We start from the raw sequence: 18,232 nt of genomic DNA on the forward strand, positions 1-18,232 counted from the left end.
TAAAAAATAAAAAAAATTAAGTGGCTTAGCCAAGATAATACTACTAATAAATAACAGTTAGAATTTAAAACTCAGGTTTATCTGACTCTAAAATCCATACCTTTTTCTACCAATACGACATTGGATAGTACTAAAATGAATCTACTAAATTCTATTCTCAATTACATTTCTGGTATTCATTCAAATTATTTGCGTTCGGTGTTAAGAGAAAAAGTTAAATATCTATAAATGATAACCATAGCATATAAAGATTTTACTATGTATGTTTATGCTTTTCAGGCTCAGAAGTAAAGCCCTAATACATCTGAATCTAGGAAGCGGTGAGTTATGGTAAAACATTAATCCACTGTATTAGGTTAAACACTAAGAATTGCTACTGAAATGATGTTTCATTCAGAGAAGGCCTCTTCAGTCCTCCTCCAGGACAATAGGCAGCACAGAAAGTGTTCGATTTAATTAGTTGTGTATGTAGAAAGAGACACTCATCTGTTTCCATGGAGTCAAACACATCACTGACATACTTCTCCATGGAAACAGAGAGGGGAAAACAGAAAATGCTAAAGTGAATGAATTCACTGAGCAGTTGGTGAACAAAGATGCAAGAAAAAAATTAATCTGTAGTACTATGTCACTAGTTTAGAAAAGAGAAATAGCATATATTTAGAGATCATCAAATATGTGATACATAAAAAGATGTTTAAAATACATTTAAATTATGACCTGGCATTCATAGGCATAGAAAAAAATTACATTGAAATTTAAGATGAAACGTTATTTTTGTACAAATATATAAATGCTGGAAAATACTACAGAGCAAAGGTGCACAGAAAACATAATGGCACAATTCTTAAAAGATGAGGAGTGGCACCCTCAGTCAGTAATTAATAAGAAGTTCCTCAGACAAGATGATAGAAAACAGAAAAACAATTTATAAATAAGTTTATTAGCTATATACTGGCTTCACATCATGATTACTTTTTGGTTTTTAAGGATTTTCTCTTTGGGGATTTTCAAGGCTTCAAGTTTTAATAATAACATATTAATCTGTATGACTGAGCCATAAAAATACAAGTGTTTTTAATTTATAACATACTGCACTTTTTTTCTTTGAAGGTTATATTTTTAATTAAAGCAATAAAGAATTCATTTTACATGGTACTTTTTCTTGATACATACTGACTTAAAATTTTTTTTTCTCATGGAATTTAGTCTCAACCTGCTCCTCAATTCAATTTCATTCAACTTAATTCATTTTTAGTCCTGGCCCTCAAGATGATTATAGACTACTTGGGAGAAAAGATACTTAAAGAATGATTATAATATTTATTCATTCCTTCAACAAATGTATTTCTTATGTGCTTACTATGTGCCAAGTACTGTGCTGGATTTTGTGGATTTAGTGATGAATTAAACAGACCCAGTCTACTTTCATGAAGGCCACTAGCTTATGGAGGAGAGAGATGTTAAAATAGTCATACACATAAATATACAGTGATAATCTAAAACAAATTCTATGAAGAAAAACTACAGAGGGCCAAGAGGGAATACAATGAACAGATTTCATTGAGATTGGATGGTTCGAGGGCCTTTTTAAAGAAGTGACCTTAAAACTGAAACCTCAAGGATGACTAAGAGTTATTCAGACAGACAATGGGGAGAACAGCATTTAGGCGAAAGCCCTGAGATGAAAAAGGGCTTGGCAGGTGTGAGATACTGAAAGAAGGCAAGTTTTTCTTGTAAGGGAGTGGTAAAACATGAGGATGGACAGGTAAAGAGATACAAGTAATCTGTTACATCTTATTCCAAGTATAATGGGAACAATGAAAGAGTTTTGAGCAGGAAAATGACAAAAGTGTAATATACATACATTTTTTTAGTTCAAGTGAACATGGAACATTTAGCAAAAAGTCAAAAATGGCAAAATTAACTAAAGTGTTTAAGGGATGTATATGTAGGTGGTAAAACCACAATGTAATGATTACTATAAAAGTCAAGATAGCCTATTACCCTAGCGGGGAGAGAAGGATGCATTAGGGGTTCTGGGGTTACTGACAATGTGCTGTTCCTTAACCTAGGTGGTTTAAGTGGGTGTTTGCTTTATGTCTGTTTGTTAAATTGTACATATAAGTTGCATGCACTTCTCTATATGTATAATTCAAAATAAGAAAGTATATTTTGTTTTAATAAAAGAGTGAATTAAGGTACGTAAGTGGGGACAATGGGTACAGGTGGCCCAAGAATCTTGGTTTTGGTGACAGATAGCAATATTTGCCCCCCATTCATTCTTTCATTCTTCTTTTTAGAAATTGAGCACTGTGGGAAAAAATTTTTGCAATCTACTCATCTGACAAAGGACTAATATCCAGAACCTACAAAGAACTCAAACAAATTTACAAGAAAAAAAACAAACAACCCCATCACAAAGTGGGCAAAGGATATGAACAGACATTTCTCAAAAGAAGACATCCATACAGCCAACAGACACATGAAAAAATACTCATCATCACTGGCCATCAGAGAAATGCAAATCAAAACCACAATGAGATACCATCTCACACCAGTTAGAATGGCAATCATTAAAAAGTCAGGAAACAACAGGTGCTGGAGAGGATGTGGAGAAATAGGAACACTTTTACACTGTTGATGGGACTGTAAACTAGTTCAACCATTGTGGAAAACAGTGTGGCAATTCCTCAAGGATCTAGAACTAGAAATACCATGTGACCCAGCCATCCCATTACTGGGTATATACCCAAAGGATTATAAATCATGCTGCTATAAAGACACATGCACACGTATGTTTATTGCGGCACTATTCACAATAGCAAAGACTTGGAATCAACCTAAATGTCCATCAGTGACAGACTGGATTACGAAAATGTGGCACATATACACCATGGAATACTATGTAGCCATAAAAAAGGATGAGTTCGTGTCCTTTGTAGGGACATGGATGCAGCTGGAAACCATCATTCTCAGCAAACTATCGCAAGACCAGAAAACCAAACACCGTATGTTCTCACTCATAGGTGGGAATTGAACAATGAGATCACTTGGACACGGGAAGGGGAACATCACACACCAGGGCCTATTGTGAGGAGGGGGAAGGGAGGAGGGATGGCACTGAGAGTTATACCTGATGTAAATGACGAGTTGATGGGTGCTGACGAGTTGATGGGTGCAGCACACCAACATGGCACATGTATACATATATAACAAACCTGCACGTGTGCACATGTACCCTAGAACTTAAAGTATAATAAAAAAAAAAAAAAAAGAAATTGAGCACCGTGAGTTTTAGCTGAGGATGATACCATCCAGGGCACTTTTTTTTTTTCAGCTTCTTTTGTTCTAGGTGTGGCTTTGTGGTCTAAGTCTAGTCTACCTCCTTAATGACAAATTGCTTTCCCTGTGCTCTCTCTTTCCCCTTTCTGCTGACTGGGCTATCACTATAATGAACATATCTGCCTTTGACCCAGAAATAGAAGCATCATGTTGAGAATGGAAGAGCCAAGGCCCAGCAGCATACCTGATGGTTTTGTAAAATGGAGATATCTCTCTAACCTAGACTGCCCACATAGCTGCGTACTATTACACAGCTGGGTTCAACTGCTTAGTAGTTGCCAGGAAGACAGATTTGGTCCATCCAGAGTTGGGATTGCAATATTATGAAAATGAAATATACTTCTATCTTATTTAAGTCATGGTTGTATCAGTTTAGCCTGTGCACTAATGCAGTCATGAGGGAAAGTTGAGAATGGCAATACCTAGAGAGAGATGAAGAAATAGAGATGGGATTTTTAAATAATGGAAACAATTAAGCACATTTAAGTGTTGATGGAAATAATTTAGCATAGAAGAAAGGTTGAAGATATAGTAGTCAGAGGGAGAAAAAAAGAAAAAAAGAAGCAATGTCCCTGAGAAGACAGGAAGGGATGGAATACACAGCAGGTGTGGAAGAACTGGCCTTTAACAGAAAGACGGATCTTTGCTCTGTTTTAATAGTAAGATGAAGAGAGAAGATGGGTACAGATGGAGGTAATTTGTAGATATCGTGCTGAAAGACGACAGAGTTCCTACTTAATGTCTTCATTTCCTCTAGTAAGCCTAGTGCATTAAAGAGAATGAAAGGAGGTGGAACTGGCAGTCAGAGGATTTGGTAGAGTGAGAGGTATGAAACATTCATTATGGAAAAAATGTGGTATGATAAGCAGTAAGTGCTGAGTACCTATTTGAAGTGGGTAATCATGAATTTGGGGTGCTATCAGTCTTTCAGCTGGATTCAACTGCTCTTAGCAAGATAGGTTTGGTACATCCAGAGTTGGGATTGCAACAGTCAAGTACAACAGAAGGCAAAAAAAAAAAAAAAGGCAATTTTTCCAAGAGAAGGATTTTAATAACAGACATAGAATCAAGGCTGTGTAGTGAGGAAGGAAAAGGCAGAAGGAAAACTGATGGTCAAAACTAGAGAAGCTAGTGGATTGGAGGTCTCAGTGAGCATGGAAAACTGTTGTTTGTCATCAGCAAGTGAGCTGAAAATAAAAGAGTTTTAGTTGAATGGTAGAATGTTTGAGTGATTTGGACGTGGTGGAAAATGTCAAGTTCCAGTGAATTTAGATAGCTGAGGTAAAGCAAGGACAAGCAGAGGAAGAGAAATCTTCACAGAGCATGTGATAAAATAGTTTTGTCTTTAAAGATGAGTAGAAGTTTGTTTAGCACAGAAGAAGGTAACAGAGTGGCAGATAGAAAAGAGGTAGGGGAACAGAACATATAGAGAAAATGAGACAAAATTCATGGCTTATTGGGAAATAGAAGTAATCTTTAGCTTAGCCAGAGGTTACAGTACACCAGAAGTTCCTGGAGAAACTACAAATGTAGGGTAAAAAAGTCTGAAGGAACAGGTATGAAAGTTCAAGTAATTTGGACTTTATTTTGTAGCCCGAGTTGTCAATTATGATGTCACCAGACACTAGTGTGAATAAAGATTACAAATAATATATTTTTATTGTAGTCTCTTTGGGATTTGCAACTTGTGAATATCTGGATTTATGATAGAAAGACAGATCTTTGCTCTGTTTTAGCAGGAAGCTAAAGTTCTAGAAAATTCTTAACCATTCTTTGTTCTCTCCTCTAGAACTCCTACATTGGACCTGTCTATATATCATTTATACACACAAATGACAGGGGAAACATTGAATCAATTTTAAATCATTAAAAATTAAATTATTTTTAAACTTTAATACTTTGGGTATATGTTAAATGTTAAAAGATTATCCATTGTCTCATTCTAGATCTCTGTTAACATAAAGATGAATTCGTTCCCTTAGTACTTTAGAATACCTATCTAGATTCAGTGCTAAATACATAGAAATTTCTAAAGTACTTTTCACCTAATCCTAACCCATATTTTTAAGTTTTAGGACTTAATTTCTTTCTTGTTCATGTGTAGGAAGAAAATATATATAATAACATATTTCCATTAAAATGTATGAGAACACTGCAAATTAAAACTAACATTAACAAACTTCCTCAGGACAAACAGTTGCTTTTAAAGTTTCTGTACTTAAGAGGACTGCTTACCTGCGATGAGCCTCTGTAGAGCACCCTTATCTCCGTTAACGGCAGCAGCATGGACTTGTGATGCTAATGAGGAACCAGCAAACAGCAGGTTCTCTGACTTATTCATAGTCTTCTTAGCAACTGGAGCAACCTGAAACAATGATTTAGACAATGAGCGCAGGGAGCAAACATTTCTGAAACCTGTCTCATCAGTTTCAAGTGGATATTTTATAAATATGGTTTACTAGAAATATTTGACTAGGATTAGAAAAATTTATAGTCCTGGCTGGGTGTAGTGGCACATGTCTTTAATACTAGCTGTTTGGGAGGCCAGCGCAGGAGGATTGCTTGAGGCCAGAAGTTTGAGACCAGCCTGGGCAAGATAGTGAGGCTGTCTATCTTAGTGAGACCTGTCTCAAAAGAAAAAAAGCGACTAGTCCTAGAATTGGCATTAGGTGGCAAATTAGGTCATCTCTGTACAAGTTGCTCATCTGCTCATCTATAAAATGAGAGGGTAGGTGCTTCTAGGACTCTTCTTAGGAACTATCTGAGGAAAAAAACAAGGACAATAATTAACATTAGGCACAGGGCTCAGGGTTACAGTGACACAAGCAATATAATGCCACATAATCTAAGTTAATACAAGTAATATGATGCCACATAATATTAAACATTAGAATTGATATTGGGAATAAAAGTGAGCCTGATCCACAAAAAGAGTATAACATAAACTTAATTGTGAAGTCAGAATTAACTGGATTTAAGCACTAAATAAACTTAAAAAAATTAATTAGGGCTGGGCATGATGACTCATGCCTGTAATCCCAGCACTTTGTGAGGCCAAGACAGGAGAATTTCTTGAGCCCAGGAGTTTGAGACCAGCCTGAGCAATATAGTGAGACCTCATTTCTACAAATCCCATCCCGTCCCCTTTCCTCATTACCCCTCCCCTTGCCTCCCCTTCCCTCCCCTCCCCTTTCCTCCCCTCTAGTCTTTTCGAGACAGGGTCTTGTTCTGTCACCCAGGCTAGAGTGCAGTGGTGCAATGTCAGCTCATTGCAGCCTCGGCCTCCAGGGCTCAAGCAATTCTCCTGCCTCAGCCTCCTCAGTAGCTGGGATTATAGGCACCTGCCACCACACCCGGCTAATTTTTGTATTTTTTAGTAGAGATGGGGTTTCACCATGTTGGCCAGGCTGGTCTCGAACTCTTGACCTCAAGTGATTCGCCCACCTTGACATCCCAAAGTGCTGGGATTACAGGAATGAGATCACCATGCCCTGCCTACCAAAAGTTTTTAAAAATCAGCAGAGCATGGTGCACACACTGTAATCCTAGCTAATCGGGAGGCTGAGGTGGGAGTTTTGCTTGAACCTGAGAAACAGAGTTTGCAGTGAGCTGAGATCACACCATTGCACTCCAGACTCAGCGACAGGTTGAGACCCTGTCTCAGAAAAAAATGTAAAAATTAGCTAAGGCCGGGTGCGGTGGCTCACGCCTGTAATCCCAGCACTTTGGGAGGCTAAGGTGGGCAGATCACCCGAGGTCAGGAGTTTGAGACCAGTGTGGCCAACATGGCGAAACCCCGTCTCTACTAAAAATACAAAAATTAGCTGGGCGTGGTGGTGTGTGCCTGTAATCCCAGCTATTCAGGAGGCTGAGGCAGGGGAATTGCTTGGACCTCGGAGATGGAGGCTGCAGTGAGCCGAGATCGCACCACTGCACTCCAGCCTGGGCAACAGAGCAAGGCTCCATCTGAAAAAAAAAAAAATTAGTTAAAAAATTTTTTTTAAAGAGATGGGATCTTGCTATGTTACCTAGGCTGGAGGGCAGTGGCTATTCACAGGTGCAATCCCACTACGATCAGCATAGGAGTTTTGACCTGGACCAGTTCACTCATTCTTAGGCATCCTGGTGGTCTTCCACTCCTGGGAGATCACCATATTGATGCCAGACTTAAAGTGGACACCCGAATGGCATAGCGCAGTACAGCCTGAAACTCCTGAGTTAAGAAATCCTCCCTCCTCAGCCACCTGAATAGCTGGGACTTCAGGCATGTGCCATCACACCTGGCTAAGTACTAAATTAAAAGGTACCTAGTTCTTTCCCTCTTTCCCACAAAAAGTGAAATTTTTATTTGTTCTCTCCTTGGTCCACCAGGAAAATATACCTAGATTGAGGTCTTAACCATAAGATCTTGCTTGGAACATCATATCACTAACATGAATCACATTTCAATAAGGACAATTTTGTTCTGACTGGTAGTCTCATGGAGCTTGTAAGAACCTTTTAAAAACATATGACAGAAGTTTGAGAAACCAGCCTGACCAATATGGTGAAACTCCATGCCTACTAAAAATACAAAAATTAGCTGGGCTGTGGTGGCACACACCTGTAATCCTAGCTACTCAGGAGGCTGACGTGGGAGAATTGCTTGAACCTGGGAGGTGGATGGAGGTTGCATGAGCCAAGATCGTGCCAGTGCACTCCAGCCTGGGTGACAGAGGGAGACCCTGTCTCAAAAAAAAAAAAAAAAAAAGTATCAACTGCATAGGAAGATAGTGAGATCCCTATCACAGGAGTGTTTAAGAAAGCAGAGACTGGACTATGACAAAAATGCAGCAAGAATTCAAATATCTGATGGGAAGGAAACAGGAATAGTTGCATCAGTGATCTTAAACATCCTTCCTAAACCCCTAAAGCTGCTTTATCAAAGTTCCAAAGTTGAATGCCTACAAGGACCAGAGAGGTAACAACTGTTAGAAACGTAGGGAGTCACAGAATCATGGTAAACACGAGCATATTTACTTATCTAAAGGGAGCAGCTGTTAACCAGTTCCAGTTAATTGCTGCCATGAGGGTATGCAAGTGCTTTTCTGATTTCACCAAAAAGCAGGTCACGCCAATGGCTGTTACTCCTGGGGATCTGGGAGTTTTCCAAGATAAATTTATAATGGATGAGCTGGTATTTGTCCTGTCATTGACAAGGTTCAAATTCTGCCCTTGAGAGAACATATTAATACTTTCTTAATTATAGTAAAGGACAGCTCTCTCTGTCTTTATTTTGCTGACCATTTGAGTTAAGGTACTGGCAGAAAATATGAAGGAAGAGGGTGTTGTGAGACACCTCAGTCATGTATGAGTGTAACAGTCATGTCAGAAGAACTACTGTCATATCCAGGATTACATTAAGGGTAATTGAGAGAAGCTACAAAATAGAGGTGGAGATGAAAACATGGGAGGGGAGTAACTGCACTTGGGTTCTAGGCCCAGTTGTATTTATAATCAGCAGTGTGTCCTCAGGCTACGTCAGCTTTCTGAGTTTCTGTAAAATGCAAAAAATAATAAGGGTGGACCACATTCACATTCGTTCATTCAACAAGCTGAGTGACAACTATGTGCTAGGCACTGTTCTAAACTCTTAAGACCTGTCATTTTTCATTCTAAGTGGTCAGAGTTTTAGGTACATCAGAACCACAGAAAAATTTCTTTACATCCTTTGAAAAACACACTAAAAATGTGATCTCTGTTTTTTATATGTGTGTGTGTGTGTATATATACATATACACTTTTTACTTCATAATTCTTAGCACAGTAATAAGTATATAACAGGTACTCAGTAGATGTTTGTTGGATGAAAGGTCACAGGCTGAGTGCTAAGTCCAAAAAGTGAGCAGGATCAAAGTTTAATTTCTTGAATAATGAGTTCATACTTATGAGTCTCTGCTCTTTTAAAATTTCCCATTTCAACACTCTTTGGACTCTGTCAGGGGCGTGGACAAGAGATAGGAGCACTAGTCTAGGAGTCAGGCAACCTTGGTAAGAGTATTAGCTCTGCCACTGTCTAATTTTGTCACCCTGAGAAAGCCATTATCTAGGGTTTTTTTTTCCTTAAGAAAAAATGTATTTTTTGCTCCTTTAAAAAAAATAAATCATTTTTTATAGATAAAAATAAAAACTACTCTGTTAAAGTGCTATAAAATGCAAAGGTGTCATCAACCTTGCCTAATTATACAAGCCCGTGTAATAAAGGTTCTAATTGTAACCGTACAAAACTAGAGGTACTGCAGTCACACTCATAGGAACAGTAATTCTGATTAGGACTAAAGGGTTGGTTGGTCGGGAAGTTCTCAGAGATGGTAACATTTAAGATAGCATTCCAGAGAGAGAACGAGGTAAGGCCATTCCAGGCAGCAAGAAAGCTGGAGCAAAGGCGGGAGTGGGGAGAACCACAAAAGCACAGTGTGCCTCCTGGGTACTAAGAAGAGATCGCGTGGGCTCCTGGACCTCAGGTGTTTGCAGAAGAACCGCAGAGCTACCTGGGGCCAGGTTAAGATCCTCGACTGCTTTGCTAAAGAATTTCGTAATTATACTGGAGGAGCGATCCACGCCTTAGCAGCAATCACTCACGCAGTTTTCCAGTTCACGACATGCTATCCCATCCCTTACCACACCTACTCCTTACAGGATCCCTCAGAGACAATTAGGGATAAGTCATTGACTCATTCAACTGAGGCCCCGAGTGGTGGCTCTGACTTTATAATGCAGGAATTAGAGCAGAAAGAAGAGGTAGCGGGCGAGGAGGCCAATGATGGAGGCTCAGGCCACAGCCTAGGCCAGAAAGGCCGTGAGTCTGCAGCAAAGGCCAAGGCGGTGCAGACCGATCGATCCGAGCCTCCCCAGCCAGGCCCCCTCCTACTCACCCTCGCCTCCTCCAGGACTGACGTCCCGGGGGCGGCTCCAGGAGGTGCGACCCGGACCGGGCCGCCCCTCCTGCCGGGCCGGGACACTACACCCAGCCAGGTCAGACCCCACGGCGCTGAAGCTAGCGGAGCCCCTCAGAAGGCCACCCGAGGCTTTCAGCCGCACACCCTTCTGGGAACTGTAGTTCCCATCCTCTGAAGCACTGCGTACACCCGCCCTCAGCCCTTCTATCCCACAGGCCCCCGCGCGTAGAGGACTCGGTGGACCTGGGCCGAGAGCCCAATGGGAAAGGAAGTTCTAGATGACCAACGGCGTGCGGGGTGAGACTAGCGCAGGACTACATTTCCCGGAGTGCACCGAGGTGGGCAGGACCCGGAAGTCAGGGTGTGAGAGGCCTCTCTGGAAGTTGTCCCGGGTGTTCGCCGCTGGAGCCCGGGTCGAGAGGACGAGGTGCCGCTGCCTGGAGAATCCTCCGCTGCCGCCGGCTCCTGGAGCCCAGCCCTTTCCTAACCCAACCCAACCCAACCCAGTCCCAGCCGCCAGCGCCTGTCCCTGCCGCGGACCCCAGCGTTACCATGCATCCAGCCGTCTTCCTATCCTTACCCGACCTCAGATGCTCCCTTCTGCTCCTGGTGAGTGAGGGAATGACAGACCCATCGACAGACTCACGAACGGCCTCCCGCCCTCTCCCGGGGGAACACTGCTACCCCTGCCCCTGGTTTCCCGTTTTTTCCTTCAGTGTTTTGGAGTGCACCCTCCCCCGCTGCCTTCACTCTCGCCATCCGTCTGTCGGCTTCCAGGCACGGGGTCCTCGAGGCCTGAGAAACCAGGGTCGGGGGAGAACGGGAGAATTAGCCCTGAGGGAGTGATACGTGGGAGGGTCACGGCGTAGGAGCTTCCCCTTCTCCCCAAAGTCTGGGGGTTTCAGTTTCGACGGCTAGTGGACCTGGTGGTAGCTTGAATCGGAAAAGACCAAGCATAGACCTAGCGTTCCTTCCTACCCTCTCCATTTGGGAAGAGTGTGAGGTCGACAGGTGCTAGAGTTGTGTGAATCTCACTAGATCCCTGAAGCGGTGCCCAGGTTGGCAGAGCCCTCTGTTGTGGCTTGATGCGATTGGTTGGGAACCCGGAACTGGAGACTGGTTTGGATTCCACTGGGAGAATAGAGTTTGAAGGATGGAAGGTGTGGTTACCTGACAGTCTGAGCTCAAGGTCTCCCTCAAATCTTGTTGCAACGTATTTCCCCATCGAAGCAGATTTCTTCTTCATTGTGCCTTATTTGAATATGCATTCATTCCTAACTGCCAACCTGCTCAGCATCATCCCATCTTAAAAGAATCTTTCCCTAGTCCCTCTTGCTCCAGAGTGCGTCTTGAGTGTGCAGGCTAAGTGATCCAGGCTTCAGATCAAAATTGAGACAAAAGTGAAGGACTAAACACATATGGCAAAATGACTTACGTTTAATTGGGCTGTTATTATAATGTAATATTTGAAAATACCTTAATTGTAGTGGATTTTTAGAAATTCAGATTTAAACACTAAACTACTTTCTTTACAATTTAAGAAACAATTTAGTGACTCATATGAAGTCACATAGCTAGTTACAGGTAAAGCTGGGATTAGAAACAGGTCTCTTGACTTGCAGTGCTTATTTCACCATATCCCGTTAAATGTTTAATATTTGTATTTGAAATAGTTCTTTCTTTTCTTTTGTCACTTGCACCTTTTCAGAAAAAGCACTGTAAAAAACTAAATGGAATGTCAAAGTACTTTTGAGAACAAAAAGTTGTACATAAACATTGTAATATTAAATGATAAAGTGTCTTATTGCCACTTCTTACAAGTATCCAATAGTAAATGACTTCTGTATCGAGGAAAATATTCTGTATAGTCTATTTCTTGGTGATTTCATTATACACTGTAATACATTTTTCCTTCTAGAAGTGTTAGAATAATACCATTATTAGAGACCACTCTCTCCTTAAGACTGGACACTAATCTTTTTCTTATCCACTAAACGGCTTAAGTTATGAATTGTGTGCACTTTTAGGGTATCACAATTCCTAAAAAAAAGGGCAAAATCTTAAGACATTGGAAAGGAAAGTTGAGACACTGAGCAGGCAAACTGTATCAGATACACTTTCCTCAAGTCGTATGTTTGGTTGTAAAGCTAAGTTATGAAGAAGAAATAATTTATTTTGGAATAACTCATGCTTTTTATAGAAAAACCTAATCTTGTTAAATGTGAGTTTTTTCCCAAAAAGAATCTAGATTTAACTAAAATCTAAGCATTTTGTATAATTATCTTTCTAAGCAAATGTAAAGGCATGAAAATCTGGAAAATATGTTAGAGAATACCTGTAGATATGAAAAGGCTGAAAAATAAAGCCCCAGAAAAGGTTTAATAAACTAGAATTACAGGTCAAACTAGATTTAATTGGAATACAGTGTTTACCTAGTTTTAATACTCATATGCTAGTTAGCAAATATTTGTAAAACATCCATCCTGTCTAATCACAACTTTGAGTTGCTTACTTAATTGGTAATTCTCTCCTGCTGATGGAAACTGCTTACTCAGTATTCTCGCTGTCTAATAATTTGTCCTCTTTGTTCCCCTGTGTACTTTTTTCCTACTCCTCCAACTTTCTCTCTCAGACCTCAAGTTTATTCCTTCTCACATACAAATATAGAAAAGCCAAGTTCCCGTTTAGCTAAGGTCATCATTTTTCCCTTAAATAGCCTCCTCTAAAAAGCTATGTCTTCTCTTACTATAATAATATTCTTCAGGCACTTTGTACCTCAACCCTAAAGAACGAGACCTGTTCAGATTTAGTGGTGTTCATATAAGATAACTGCCTAAACATAATCCCAAACTTCTGGAGGCAAGCAGCTATCTTTTCCCTGATCTCAAAGCATTTTGGAATGTATCACTGTGCCACAAAACCTTTCTGGATGGGTAACTAAACACAAAAGCTCAATGTGATAACTTTTTTTCTTGAGCTTATCTATGTATTATATATGTTTTTTGTTTACATATATATAGATTTTTATTTACATATATTTCGATCGATAGATTTAATTAGCTCTTTTCTGCTTATCTTCCTATCTAAGGTGGGTTTATTCAGGGTTTTCCCCTGGGAAAATGATCAGCAAGGGGGATAGAAATGTTGCCTGTTCTTCCTGTATTGGTTGTGTACAAGTTTTGAAAAGGCGAAATAAGAGATATAAGACTAAACTGGAAAGAAGTTGTCTCATGCACCCTAAGTAACCTCTTCTGTAGTTCAGATTTGTAGCACTCCAGTCCATTTGTTTTATTGAAGATGTGTTCTCGTTAATCTCTTGATAAGTATGTTTATAGATCATAGCTGTTACTAGTCGTAATTGTCCCGCACGTGAACACCTAAGGGTTTTGCCATTGTTGTTCTTGGTTTGTTCAATATGTATAGGAAACCAAGAAAAGTTTACTTAGTTTAGGAAGCTATGTAAAATTAGAGAGGTAAGTAAACATTTATTTAATCATTACAAGAACCTTAAAAATAAGCACAGTAGAATTCAGAGATGTCAGTTTTATCCTTTAATGTTAATAATATATGCAGATTCCAGTCTTCAGGAAGAGTACTTTTGTAGGCATGCAGTTTGATTGATAACTAGGTGAGTTTCATTTATTTTGTTGATTTAACTTGCCCTAGATCAATAGTTTACAAAGCCTGGCTGCTCATTAGAATCATCTGTGGCTGTTTTAATGAAATGATATTGGGGCCTATACTAGGTCAGTTATATCTGTGAGCCCCAGAAATCAGTTAAAAAAATTTTCCCAGGTGACATACTAAAGTATGTCCCTCAAAAAGGTAAGAATTAAATAAAAACCACAATACCATTGTCACATCTGGAAAAATAGAAATTCCTTCATATCATCAAATATCTGGTCAGTATTTGGGTTTTCCTGATTGTTTCTCTTTTTTTTTTTTTTTTTTTTATTAAAAAAAAAAAAACATTGTTCAAAGTAGGGGCTACATAAAGTCCATCTATTCCAATTGGTTCATATGTCACTTACAAAACTTTTTAAACCCATAGGTTCTCTCTTCATCTCATTGTTTTCCTTGTAATTTGTTTAGGAAACTGATCCTCTGTCCTGTAGCATTTGCCACATTCTGGATATTGCTGATTACAGCCTTCTGGTGGGGTTTTATGTTTCTCTGTTCCTTGTGTTTCCTGTACATTTGTAATTCAATTTATGTGGTCTTAACCACCAGCTGCATATATATTGCTAGGTTCATTTGTTTCATTTGTCTTTCAATTTTTAGTTTTTAAAAATTTACCTTTTATTTTATAATTATATAAAATCTCTTCCAAAGCTAAATCTATAAAGCTAACTATATTTGGATAAGTCTAATTTGTCTTTTTTACTGTCTTATCTCCCCCTCCTAATAAAAGAACCCTTTTTTTTTTCTCTTGAGGCAGAGTCTAGCTCTGTCACCCAGGCTGGAGTGCAGTGGACTGATCACAGCTCACTGCAGCCTCAACCTTTGAGGCTGAAGCAATCCTCTCATCTCAGCCTCCTGAGTAGCTGGAACTCTGGGACTACAGGTGTGTGCTACCACACCTGGCTATTTATTTTAGTTTTTGTAGAGACGAGGGTCTCACTATATTGCCCAGGTTGGTCTTGAACTCCTGGCTCAACTGATCCGCCTCCCTTCCAAAGTGCTGGGATTATAGGAATGAGCCACTGTGCCAGACCTAGGGAAATTTAAAAAAAAAATTTTTTTTGAGTTAGAGTCTCACTCTGTTGCCCAGGCTGCAGTACAACGGTGCCATCTTGACTCATTGCAACCTCCGCCTCCTGGGTTCAAGTGATTCTCCTGCCTCAGCCTCCCCAGTAGCTGGGATTACAGGCACCCGCCACTGTGCCTGGCTAATTTTTATATTTTTAGTAGAGATGGGGTTTCACCAGGTTGGCCAGGCTGGTCTCAAACTCCTGACCTGAGATGATCCGTGTTGGCCTCCCAAAGTGCTGGAATTACGGGCATGAGCCACCACGCCCGGCCTGGAAAACTTTTTAAAAAATGTTTTCAAGTTTATGTGCCTTTCTTCCTTTTTTTTTCAAATGTGCAAGCTGTTTGTATTTATTTTGGTATGTATTTGTTTCTCCCTCCACCTGGATTAAATTGTAGCATATTAGTCACACCTTTCCCCCACCTTTTTTTTAACTTAAAATTTTATTCTGGAGGTGGGGATAGAAATTTTGCCTATTTCTTTTTAACTGCTTGTGCTTCACTGGATAGATACCAATTCACTGTTGTTACCATTCTTTTGCTATTACAAATAGCTCTGCAAACAATGGCTTATGCTTACATAATTCTGATAGTGTATCTTTGAGATAGATTTCTGTACTTGAAGTTGCTAGGGCAAAAGGTAAATGTATATGTAGCTTTGTAGGTATTGCTATATATTTGAAATTACTCTCCGTATGGGGGTTGGGCCATTTTATGACCTCACCAACAGTGTAATAGTTTCCCTGTAGCCTTGCTTAAAAAAGTATAATGTCAAATTATTGGATATTTGTCAGTCTGATGGGTGAGAAATGGTATCTCAATGTATTTTAATTTGCCTCTCTTTAATACGAGTGTGATAAAGCTTCTTATGTGTAAAAGTCATTTGCATTTCTTTTTGTGTGAACTGTCTTCCTATCTAGCCTGGTTTTCTGTAGAATTGTTGGTCTTCTATTTCTAGACTATACAGACACAGACAAACACAGAGTTCTTTTTTTTTTTTTTCTTCTCCAGACAGGGTCTTGCAGCGTAGCCCAGGCTGGAGTGCAGTGGCCTGATCTTGGCTCACTGTAGCCTCAACCTCCCAGGTCACGTGATGCTCCCACCTTAGCCTCCCAAGTAGCTGGGACTACAGGCACAAGCTACCACACCCAGTTAATCTTTGTATTTTTAGTAGAGATGGGGTTTTGCCTTGTTGCCCAGGGTGGTCTTGAACTCCTGGGCTCAAGCGATCCACCCGCCTTGGCCTCCCAAAGTTCTGGTATTATAGGCCTGACCCACTGTGCCCAGCCCACACAGAGTTCTTAACGCTTTATATCCTTAGTTGATTCTGTGGTGATGCTCACAGGGTTGAGAAGCACTGGAATATACAGCCATATGTCTGATAGGTTAAAATTTGTAAAACTCTTGGAGATGTTTAATTGCTTAGTTATTGAAAACTTTTTCTAAACTGTATACTGTGATTTTTAATAGCATTATACTGGCTCAACCTTTAAATACACTATCGCTTACTTCATTATTTGTTAAGACGTTTTGGTTACTGGTTATTTCCAGTTTTTCAGTTATTAAAAAATATATAAAAGGCGTGCATACAATGATGTTCACTGCAAATGTCCAGATACATCCTCGGGATACTTTTCTAGAATTATATTTTTTGGGTTATATGGTATATCTTATAGTTAGAATTTCTGATATGTTGTACTAAATTGCCCCACTGAAAATTTGTACCAATGTGTATTCCTACTAACAGGGTGTGACCATGCCCACTTCCTCACACTCTTATCAATAGTGGGTGTTTTTGTAATCTGTGCTAATTTAGTAGACCAAAAATGGCATCGCAATTTAAATTTACATTTCTTTGATTACAACCAAAGTTGAATTTTTTTCATATTTATTGATAATTTGTTTTTTGTGTGTACATGTTTGTATTATGTGTTCTTGTTATGTGTCTTCTTTTCAAAAAATTGCTTACTCTTCTTCCAGTAATTCAGAATAAATGTACTCACAAGATAGAGTTTATGAACAGTGAAAGGCATTATTCTTTTGAGTCTCCACTCAAAAGGCAGGGTAATGCAAAAGTGATGTCATGGCATCTATATGAGTTCCAACTCTTCCATTTATTTAACCATCATAACCTTGGTTAAATTACTTATTTTTCTTGTCTATAGGGTAAGCACATGGATTTGATGATTTAGTGATTCTTTGTGTAGTCTATCTTCTTTTCAAGATACACTACAAAAGGGTATTCCTTTAGCTCCTACTGATTATAGACTTATTATTTGATTGGATAGTTCCTTTAAAAATCTGCTAGCTTGTCAGCATGTTGCAAGTGTGTATGAGGCATGCTTAGCTTGCTTTTGTCGCAGCTTTTCTGATATTGACTGTTGGCTGTACTCTATTTCTTCTAACCAAGGGAGTGGTTAAAAACAGTTTGACTTTTTGCAAGATTTATTGATTTTTAGCCTAACTTATTCCATAGAGAGGAACTCATCTATGGCCCAGGCTGCAGGAACTTAATCTGTATCTTTGTTATTATTTTTCTTTTCTGCCTATCATTTGAAAGTCTGTTTGCAATCTCCTATGGGGGAGAGAAAGATCATTGAGATGTATATCATGCCTTCAAGAAATCAGTAATTCAGATGAGGAGAGATGATATATATGTAAATAATTAGAATACCAAAAGGAAAGTAATGGATGCCAAAGGTGTTTGTAGAAGTGGGTTATAGATCCTGCTACTCAGAAGTGTGGTTGTGAGCCCAGGCATCAGCATCATATGAGACCTTTTACATCACCTCACCTCAGAGCTACTGAATCAGAACCTTCTCTTTAAGAACTTATACCCAGATGATTCATATGCACATAAAAGTTTGAGAAGTACTGCCATGGATGTTTGGAAGAAACAAATTATTTCTCAGTGGAGGAATCAGAGTAGTCTTGGAAAAAGATGAATTTGAATATTGCCTTGAATAGTTAAATGGATCAGCTTATTTTCAGTCCTGAATGGAATGAAGAAAAAGGGCTGTGCCTCTCAATAATGTACTAAATCTTTTCTATCCATTGAATACCTTTTTCTGTTGTTGTTGTTTTGTTTTGTTTTTAACAAGTCTTGTTGTCTGGTTGGCTGACGTGGCCAGATGTCAGAATTGGCCCTAAAGAAGCTGGCAAACCCTTTGGCCAACTTCATTAAAACAGTTTGTTATCAA

The 18,232-nt window shown here is 39.5% G+C and overlaps 2 protein-coding genes across 6 annotated transcripts in view; one reads left to right on the forward strand and one right to left on the reverse strand.

The window, feature by feature from the left end:
- Positions 1 to 10,491, reverse strand: part of INVS (inversin) — a 234,441-nt gene extending 223,950 nt beyond the window's left edge. For 3 of the 5 annotated variants that reach the window (XM_023202710.2, XM_023202698.2, XM_023202696.2), the window contains exons 1-2: positions 10,260 to 10,491; positions 5,581 to 5,710 (exon numbers count right to left, since the gene is read on the reverse strand). In XM_023202710.2, coding sequence (XP_023058478.1) covers positions 5,581 to 5,686 — 106 coding nt within the window. In that variant the 5' untranslated portion in view covers positions 5,687 to 5,710; positions 10,260 to 10,491. Of the gene's footprint in view, positions 1 to 5,580; positions 5,711 to 10,259 lie in introns of those variants that run through there. The other 2 variants (XM_023202717.2, XM_023202726.2) reach the window with 2 other exon arrangements.
- A 150-nt stretch (positions 10,492 to 10,641) lies between these two features.
- The window catches only part of ERP44 (endoplasmic reticulum protein 44), a 124,263-nt gene continuing 116,672 nt past the window's right edge, over positions 10,642 to 18,232 (forward strand). Inside the window, exon 1 of the mRNA XM_031934117.1 lies at positions 10,642 to 10,892. Within this exon, the coding sequence (XP_031789977.1) occupies positions 10,836 to 10,892 (57 nt within the window). The 5' untranslated portion in view covers positions 10,642 to 10,835. The remainder of the gene's footprint in view (positions 10,893 to 18,232) is intronic.

The sequence above is a fragment of the Piliocolobus tephrosceles genome, chromosome 14 (assembly GCF_002776525.5).
Source record: "Piliocolobus tephrosceles isolate RC106 chromosome 14, ASM277652v3, whole genome shotgun sequence".
Lineage (NCBI taxonomy): Eukaryota > Metazoa > Chordata > Mammalia > Primates > Cercopithecidae > Piliocolobus > Piliocolobus tephrosceles.